Genomic DNA, 10,544 nt, shown 5'->3' with positions numbered 1-10,544 from the left:
TTGACTCCAAAAACCAAATTAATTTTTATATTCACATCTTTAAGTAACGAACCTCGTATGAAATATGAACAACAACAATTGATGATTTAACATAAAAGAAAAAAAAAAAAATCAACAATTAACATTTTAATAACACTTTTGTTCTCCTTCAATCTGTATAGATCATATCATGGACCAGGCTGAAATCGTTAATGCAACTCTGTCCAACAGAAACAAAATCCGAGAACCCATTTCCGGGGATGGATTCGAACTGAGGAACGAATTTCTCATCGGCACCGAGGCCGACGGCGGCGGAGCCATTGCCGAAAACATTATGGAAGTCGTCATGATCATCACCACCAAACGGTCCATCAAAGTGCAATAAATTGTGACTGATAAATGAATCATCATCTATGCTTAAATCGTTTGAGTTCTCTCCGGGAACCACCGTTTCGCTAGGGCTGACGAAGCTGCTCCGGCCGTTAATGTGATCTAAGGTGAACCACTCGGCGAATAAAAGCTTGGGGAGGGAGCTCTGTGTTGTTTCTTTAAGAGGGTGACTTTGAAACTCGAAAATCTGTGGAACGGATTGGTCTGTATTAGTAGGAGAGTCTCTCATGAGTTTGAAAGAATCCAAACTTGTGATTTGGGTGGTTGGATGTGTTGGTGTAGGTGTGGACTCCATTAGAGACTGGGAACTGCTACTTTGAGCTCCCAAAGCTTCAGCTTTCACAACCTTCTTCTTCAGGTAGGAATTCCAGTAGTTCTTGATCTCATTATCTGTTCTTCCCGGTAAATGCTGAGCTATCTGAGACCACCTGATTCAAATAAATCAACCAATGGTTAATAACACTAACCATATGCCTTCATACCGAGTTATTCACATCGGGATTATTACTTTCGCGAGAAACCTAACACTTACTTATTGCCTAACATGTGATGGAGGGCCAAGATTGTCTCCTCCTCTTGTGCTGTGAAAACCCCGCGCTTCAAACCAGGTCTCAAGTAGTTAATCCACCTTAGTCTGCAACTCTTCCCGCTCCTTTGCAAACCTGAAGCCAAAGTAACAAACTAAAATGTCAAATTTAAGGGTATTTTGGTCATTCTACTGTTTCTTCTCCCATCGGTCCTAATCGACGACCATTGGCTTTACTTGCCAGCTTTGCCTGGATTTCTTTAAGCAACGAAATTTGTCTTATACCTAAGAATGGTGCACAATGCGCCATCACAGAACAGAAAACTCTGTTTCTAAAGGAAAAATCCTAACGTGCACCGGATGACCGGAAGCCTGAACTCTGCGAATCTGTGACTGGATTATCGTTTCACCCTACCACCCAGTGCATGGTAGCAAGTGGCGGTGAATGAAACATGGATGTGTAATGCATTACATGCTAATGTAAACTGTGAGTGCAACTCACCGGCTTTGAGAGGAACGGAGCTCCAGCAGCCATGGCCGTATTGGATGATATAATTCCTTAGCTTCTCATCTTCTTCAGGTGACCATAGCCCTTTTCTGTGTCTCTGCTTTGGTTTCTCACAGGACTTGCACCCCATTTTCTTTCTCTGAAACTTGGAAATTCTCTTCTCTTTTCTCCCTTCTCTCTTCTCTCTTCTCTCTTCTTTCTTCTTTGGTTGATAGATGATCAGGGTATAGGATTAATGGAACTGTTCTTCTGAGGAAGGAATGAAGCTCCCGATAGAGAAGTTTGGAATTTAAAGGAGGATTTGTTGAGGATTTCTATATTAAATTATTTAATATTTTATAGTTTTGATAATTGCCTATTTGTATTATTTAGGTAAATTTAAATTAAAAAGAAAGGCCCACGGTCCCCAAAGACAAATAGAAGCAAGATAAAGATATATAAATTGGAAATAATAAATTATAAGAATAGCTCATGACGTACTATACTCCACCTCACTTAAGCCTAGTTTATTGAGGCTGCTACTAGTGTATTATTCTTTGTTATAAGATTATTGATAGAGTTGATATTACTATTACCTCTAATTTCTTCCACTGTTTTATTTACTTGGGGGACTTCAATAATGAAGCTAAATCTACACTCATAAGGTCATAATTGGTGACCCTAAGAGGATAGGGAATCAACGTAATGCACGGGATTTCATCATTAATTACATCTTAATATAAGGTTTAATCATAACATTGTTGATATATAATCTCTACTTAATACTTGTATGATCAGCATGGATCATAGAAAGACCAATAGAGTCAGTTGCAATTGATGGGTCCCAATTAGAATATCTCTAATTAATCCTAGATCCAATAGAGAGTGGGGTCTAATCTATTATGAAATGAGATTAAAAATGGAAGTCTGCTGTGATGATGGTTAGATTCATTGAATATATATGATTCTTAAATTATGGTAATCTGAAGTGGTTAATCGATTTGACAACAATGAAGATCATAACCATCTGAGAAGTGAGTAAGTAGCAGCCTAATTAGAAAAGGTTTACTTAAGTCATTGTTATAAACTAAGGGTAGGTTCTCATCAATTGTGTCAGACTCCTAGCTTCCAAGTGAGTTACTAGTTTTTTAGAAAGACCTTTATATGTTTCGTGTTAGGTATGGTCTGACTGGTAAGGCCTAACCAAGAAGCCGAAAGGCAAAAATTAACACAATAATTTTCCTTACCAATGCACATAGTGACCTTGGAATTTGATGGAAATTAAAAGGGGATAGACCCTTGAAAGGTGATCCAATTCATCACATCTTATACTAATTTTTTTTTGAATGGGGGATCACTGTCCCTGTACAAACGTAGGACCAATAACAATGCACAAGACCATCGACAGGGGTAGGGTTTTGGTATTTCATGAGGGAGAGCATGTGCGTCATTTTTCCTATGTGCCTTGGCATAGGTACCACACAGCCTTGTAAAAATAATTTTACGTTTTATTTATTTATTTAAAATATTATTTTGATCTATTCTAGTTTCTAAAGAAGTGGCCTTAATTATTTCTCTACTCTCTTCTAATAATCTAGCTTTCGGGACTAAGGATATGTAAGTTTCATTCATCTTAAAATTAACCACTGGAGCTGGAATAACATAGGGAAGATATTGTACGACAAGTAGCTAGAAAAAAATAATGGACAAGTCTTATGGAGCTAAGAGGCCAAAGACAGAGAGGAATGAATCACAGGTGTGTCATTACAGTTGAAGAATCATACCAGCATTGTGGAGAAAAAAAAAAAATGCAAAATAGTGACCATTGTTTAGTTTTCTAAATAGATCCTTCTAAATATATTTTTTTTTAAAAGATATCTCATGGTCTAATTTGTCTCTTTTTGAAATTGTGAAGTAGATATTGAAGGGAAAAGGATTCTCTGAGTCTTAGGGCACACTAACATCTGTGTCTATCTCTCTCTTCTTCATGTGAAATGTCCTTTCTATCATAGGTGGGTTTCTTTGTACCCGCTTATTGAGAGAACATTCTCCCATGTTGAAATTAATTTATATTTAGCACAAGTCCTTGATACAATATTTTGACACTGTCCAGTAATTCATTAGTAAAAAAATGGTAGATATAAACATCCACTGGTAAAAAAATAGCACACTAGTTATCATCACTCTTTTTTACAACAAAATGTACTATGTATTGATGATATTATGTGAGAAGGTGATTACTCCATGGGGATAGAGTTCCCCACTTATACGAAAAATATCCTTAGCATAACCAATGGTTAGCTTTTTTTGGAGGTTGTCGGTGACTTGGTGCTATTTTTATTCTCTCAAGAAATGTCCTTGAGATGTTAGTTGAGCTTTCGTTCCTAAGTTATATATATTTTCTTTTCCTTTCTTGGTAATAAATTTGATTACCTATAAAAAAAATGATAGTTTTCCCTCTCAAAAACTAAAAAAAAAAAATAATTTATAGCACCTTTGATTCTATTGTCGGTATCTTAAACTATGTAATTAAATGTGTTATGTGGAAAAACGATCCAATCATAAAACACGAGGATATACGTTGATTAATACATCTACATCAACTAGCAAAGTCGATGATCAAATACTCTCATGAATGACCTAATTCTTAGTCCTTTACCATGCTGAAAGACAGATGGGCAAGTGAGTTCAAGATTGGCAATTAATAGGTGAAAGGGGTTTGAAACCTCAAGCCTCAACCTTTTGCTCATTCATCTCAAACCAGTATGCAACTTCAAATACTAGAAGGATGAGTTGGTGAGGATGCAAGCCAAGCCAAACTACCTAAACGAGGGTCTTGGTCTCCTCCTTTGAAAGTGAGAATAGCATACATCATCTTTCAATCATTGTTTTGAATCGTTCCCTCTTTTTTTTTATAAGTAGAATAGTTTTTTTTTTGTTCCTCAACATATAAATAAACTATGAAAATAATAATTTTGATGGGTTCTTGTCTCCTGCATGACTCACCTAGAAGGGATTTTCTACATATCCTTAATAATTGTCGTGTTGCAGTTTTGGTGGGTTTCAAATTTCAGCCCAATGGATTTTACCACGTCACAATATAGAGCTTTGAAAAAAATCTAAGATTGAGTTGGTTGTGTAATCGTCAAAATCAAAGTACCAATAGGTATGCATGAACATTCATAGGGATGCATGTCAACACACGGGTTGTATTTCATTGGATTAAACTCTGAAATCTAACAGGCCACTAATGATTTAAACCACTCACTTTATTCAAGGATCAAAATAGTAACTTCATTCATGTAACAGAATGATAAGGGGTCACATAAAAAGCCATTTCTACTTGGTGCACAAAAAACCTTCTCCCCTAGTTGAAAACTTTTTGCCTCTTTGTAACCTCAATTTTAATTTAAAATGAAGTATGAAATTAGTGTAAGAAAAACAAAAAATAAATTCATAAAGAACCCTATGGCGTGTTTTCCATCCCATCAAATGGAGATTCGATAATAAATATTTATTTAGTTGATAAAAAAATTTTGAAATAATAAATTAAGTTATTAAATTAATATACAAGCTTATCAACTAATCCCATCTATTTCATATTCCTTTTTAAATTTGTTTCGTCGGGTGGTAAGTAGGCTGGAGCCGCTGGACACGCTAGACTCCGAAATAGTAGGGGGACATCCCCCTCTGCCCTTTAAACATCATCATCCATGATTATTCTCTCTCCCTATGTCCTACCCATTTTATATGTATTTTCTTCTTATTTCACGTGCTTAATGGAAGAACCCTAATTAGGAACCACTATGATCCAGGGTTAAAAAGGCTATTTTGACAAGTCCTTTGCCTAACTGACTTGAAAGCAAGGATTTAGTTATCGATATGGATCGGTCTTGGATGATACCGATAATATTGATTTAGAATTAGTTATATCGGTCTAAATTCTTCATTCTTCTTTTCAATTTCAACTTCTAGGATGTCAATCAGTTCCAACCTATTCAAATCCGATCAAATCAGAATCAACGGGAACTGATCCCATCTTCAATTCATTTCTCTTGAAACTTGGAAAAGTGGTAAGATGGAGCTATGTGATTAGAAACAAGAAGTGCTTAATTGATTTGACGACAATGAAGATCATATGCATTTGAGAAGAGAGAGCAAGTAGCAGTCTTAACTCTTAACTAGGATTTTATTCATGTAATGAAGACCGAGTAGGAAATCTCCACATCCATTCCTACTGTATCATTGGATTGTAATAAAGAGCAAGATTCTAAAACTTGGCAATGATCATGGGATTGGTCAAGACTGATATTATTTCAATACCAATTTAGATAGACTTGGATTATACTGTATTAGACAGATCTGTCTTTTTATATTTTTTTCTTTTATATTCAGTTTTTATTACGGTTTTTGCCTTAGATCAAGATTGGAAATGTCCAAACTAGAGCTCGTTCAAAGCCAATATTGATTGATTTGATCCAAGTTTTCAAACTCTGTTAAGAAAGAATAATTTTGACTTCGTCAATAAAAGTGAGTAATGATGACCTAAGAATCCAATGTTATGATCACATCACGGAAGAGAATAATCTCTAATTCAACGGATGCTGGAAAAAAAACTTAATACATATTTGATTGACAAATGAAGAAATTAAGGGTAGTTTTCAATTGCCAACCTCCGGGCTTCCAAGCAACCAGTTGTCTGGAAAGACTTTTCTGGTTTATGTTAGGTTTGGTTTGACTGGTACGAATGGTGGATCTAGTCATCAAACCATATACTATTATTCTTTAATTTTATCTGCACAAAAATGTTTGGTGCTGCCACTTGGAAGATTGTAACTACCCTTCATAGTTTATAAAATTGTACACCGAATTAAAAAAAAAAAAAAAAAAGAACTAATCTCATCAAGCCAGATGGAGAAGAATGAAACCATAGTGGTATCATTATAGTTGAGGAAGGTTGGCCTTAAAATTTTCAGAAAACTAATTACAGATAATGGATTTTTTTTTTTTGGGGGGTAGAAAACAAATAATGAACATTGCTAATAAAGATAAAGTTAATCAAATTGTTAGTATGCTAAATAGGAGAAAGTTCTCCTTGGATGCAGAAAAAGTACATCCATTAATGGCATATATGTTTGTCCATTACAGTACAATGTCAATAACATTTTTTTATTGTTTGCCAATATCTTTTGCACACCACCCAAAAGCATTAGTCAAGGGAATCCCTTGCCCTTGGTTGAAGGAAAATCACCATCTTTTAAAAACAAATATATATATCTATGTATATATATATATATTAATAAAAAAGAAGAAAAATTATATTTTTGAAAAAACTACCTCATGCCTCTAATTTTTCTCTTTTTGAAATTACCCCTATCAGTTAGCATATTTTATCAACAAAATTACACTATCTATTGATGTTATTTAGGATGCTTTTAGTCGAATTAGATTTCGTTTTCTCTTAGTTCTTTTATGTATTTTTTTGTTATTTAGGTTGCTTTTCTTATTGATGATGATGCCAAAGAAAGGCTAGGATAAAACTACTTAAACCAAGGTCTTGGTCTACTCTTTGAAAATGACAATAACATACATCATCTTTCAATCATTGTTAAGAATCATTCCCTTTGGTCCCCTCTGAAAATTAATTATGAGAAAAAAATAATATTTTTGAAGAGTTCTTGGTTTTTGCATAGCCTTTTTATTAGGAAAGGTTTCTACAAGTCCTTAATTTTGCCACGTGGCAATTTAGCTGGGTTTGAAATTTTGTGATCTGATAGACCCTATTATCCTCAACTCATACATGGAATAGAGTTTTCCAAGTGACAAAACAGAGTTTTATTAAATCCAAGAGGTTAGAGGGTGCATAAAAATAGCTAGAGTGCCAATAGTTTTATGCATGCCACACATGGAATATTTATTTGAACTAATCTTTGAAATTTGATACTTACTAATTAACTCCACATCTTCTCAATCCAACGGTCAAAATAACCATATCATTTGCAACGTAACAAAATATTAGAGGGTCGCACAAGCACAAAAGCATTTTGTCCAATTTGTATTCCCAAATCCAAATTTAAAATCAAGTGTGAAATGAAGATAAGAAAAACAAAGATTAAGTACTCATAAAGAACCCTTTGGCGTGTATTCTGTCTCATCAAGCAAATGTTTGAAATAATGATTTTTATTTTTTATTTTTTGGGTATAAGTTTGAAATAGTGAATTAGGTATTTAAATTAAGGTAATACAACCTTTTCAACTCATTCTCCTGTCGATGCAGGATCACAAGACCTCTATCAACTAATCCCATCAGTTTGATAAATATATATATATATATTTCTTTTTTAATTTGTTTCCTTGGATGGTCAGTAGGATGGATATGAAAAAATTGAGGAATATCTCCCATGCTCTCCTTTTACTCCCATCCATTTCGTATATATTTTTATCTTATTCCACGTGCTTAATGGAAGGGCCCAATTTAGGGACTATGGTAAACCTAAGCTCAACCTGTGTCATAGTTAAATCTAAGAAAATCTACCAAAAAATCTAAGAAATTGAAAAATTAAAAGAAATTTGATATTATTTTAGAAAATTTCTATCACTTTCTTAGACTTCCCCTATATTTCCCAAACTTAGACAGGGTTTTAAAAATTGGACTGTAATTGATTGACATCGATCTTGATTAACCCGATTCATTGTTGTTAATCTGACCGAGTTATCCTAAGTTCAATCAATTCTTGAACGACTCTGATTGATTCCAAGAGATCAGAATAAAATCAAAACTGATGTAGACTACTTCTGAACCTGATTATGAGATTTAAACCTTGAACCCAAATCAATTGACATTGATGCTAAGTTTTGTAAATATTATTGGACTTAATGCTCTTTTGTCATCTTATATTAGTAGTCCTTTTACAATTGATAAATTCACTTGACACAATAATTGCAATTTTTAGATTTTGAAAAGTTTCTTACATTGTAAGGATGGAGGAGTTTTATGTTTATCTAGATTGAAAGTTGAGGATATTACGCTAAAATTTTTAGATAATCTTGGAACACAAAGTGCGTTAATTTGCAATGCTTGAAGGTAATTGTTTGGATATCGAGTGTCGATAATTTTTTGGCTGAAGTTAAACTGAAAATAATAATAAAATAATCTACTACATGAAAAAAAGACTTTTCAGGAAGAAAACGTAAAGCGAAAGAAAACATAGAATACAAAGTGTACACCTAAATCTTCAGTTTTTGACTTGCCAAAATTTAACGGAAAATTCTTGATTGTTGACTCCTAATTCTCAATATATTCTATATGGAGCTTATTGAATTTTTCTTCTTCTTTGTAAGTCTCAATATTTATAAACTATAAAGCAAATTCTATAATCTTGATAGGTATAAACCACTGATATTATATAAAAATGACGTCAAATTTTTAAAACCTAATAAAATTGATAATGATATCTAGTTACTAATAGATAGTATATAAAATTGCAATTTCTTCCATGAGAGGAGTGGACCCAAATGATGTGACTTAGATTTCGGTATTTAAATTACAAATATTTTTTTATTAATTGTATATTAAACCCTTTAATAGTTGATATCACAAAGGAAAAATACTTCATTAATTATTACTAATTTGTTATAATCAGAGCAAGTTAGATGTCCTTATGATATGAGGGAGGGAGTAAAGGGTGGTCAAGGCTAAAGAGGCTTTTATTTATTTATCTATTTTCTCTACTATATAGGTGAATGATGATGATAATAATAACTAAAATTTAATAATCTACAAGATAGCCCTCCCAAACATTCAATAATTAATGATTCAAATCCTACACACGTCATTGGCTTTCTTCAAACATGCATGAACAAAAAGGTCAAGGATACATGAGAAGAAACTATGATTAAAATTTTAGCTAGCATAAGTACATATGACACCCTTATTATGGATGTGAATTTATCTGTTTTTATTGATCGAGCTAGCTAGCAATGTTATATATATGGTTACATTATTACTCAAACATCCATCCATCCATCAATGCATTTATATGTTCTTATGAATTTCTAAAAAGTGACATATAAAATCGAAAAAATGATAGATTCCAAGCTTCCATGAAGAATATTGGGGTAAAAACTCAAATGGAATGCCAGATTACAATGGCATCTCATTTGATCATAGAAAATCCAATGACAGATAATACACATAATACTAACTTTTTTGGTAGGAGACACATAATACTAGCATGATTATAAGGACTTGGAGGAAACAATTACAAACTATCCTTGGCATGTTATACCATAAATGAAAAAGAAAATAACTTTAGAAAAAGTGTCCAATAGGCCCTAAAAAATATCCTTTACTAGTCAACATCTAATAAGAACTACTATAATTATTTATGATGTCACCACAGTGATAGAAATTTACAAACCCTAGTCTTAAAAGTTCACGTTTTCCCTTCTCCAATTGAAAAGCACTTGCAAGTTATTTTTCCTTTTTATTTATGCCACTATAAGATTTCAATAACATTTTCATATTGTATGTCTATTTCTTACCAAAATAATTTCTTAAGGCTTAACAATAAATCATTAAAATTGATAGATTATACATAAAAAACAGTTATAATACTGAACCATGGTCAAATTCTCCTGTTATTTTCATTCATTTAGACGTTGAAATTTAGCAAAGCATCAGTTGTTGAAACCACTACAATGATAATGAACCATGGTCAAATTCTCCTGTTATTTTCATTCATTTAGATGTTGAATTTTAGCAAAATATCAATTATTGAAACCACTTATTACACAAAAAAAAAAAAAAAAAATAAATAAATAAAATAAGATCACTACAAGGATGAAAATGGTCAAATACCTCATAATTTCATCTCTATTGAACATTAAGTAGTTAGTTTATGTTAGAAATCAAATTGATGCAAAAATATTTTTGGTGAAAACATTATTTTGGTGGAGAATAGTAAAATATCTTGGTTGTTATGTATCTTTTACACTTTAAGCAAGCTGATTAGTATGAGATCTTGTAATTTCCCATGACAATTTCCTTCTTTCTTTTTTCAATTCAATAAACTTGGTATTTATCATGAATAATTTTAAAAAATAAATAAATAAAAAGCCAAACATTCATCATAACTAACTTATATTAGATACTCATGGATA

The 10,544-nt window shown here is 32.7% G+C and overlaps 1 protein-coding gene across 1 annotated transcript; it reads right to left on the bottom strand.

Annotated features, from left to right (window-relative positions):
- LOC122085497 (transcription factor LAF1-like) lies at positions 1 to 1,647 on the bottom strand. Its single transcript, XM_042653952.1, has 3 exons — positions 1,398 to 1,647; positions 902 to 1,031; positions 1 to 797 (listed from the first exon to the last, which is right to left on the bottom strand). The coding sequence occupies exons 1-3, from the start codon at positions 1,531 to 1,533 to the stop codon at positions 149 to 151; spliced, it is 915 nt and encodes a 304-aa protein (XP_042509886.1). The 5' UTR covers positions 1,534 to 1,647; the 3' UTR covers positions 1 to 148.
- Positions 1,648 to 10,544: the final 8,897 nt, after the last annotated feature.

Source organism: Macadamia integrifolia, chromosome 8, assembly GCF_013358625.1.
Source record: "Macadamia integrifolia cultivar HAES 741 chromosome 8, SCU_Mint_v3, whole genome shotgun sequence".
Lineage (NCBI taxonomy): Eukaryota > Viridiplantae > Streptophyta > Magnoliopsida > Proteales > Proteaceae > Macadamia > Macadamia integrifolia.
Note: the sequence above shows the minus strand (reverse complement) of the source record. Positions and strands in the feature narration are given on the sequence as shown.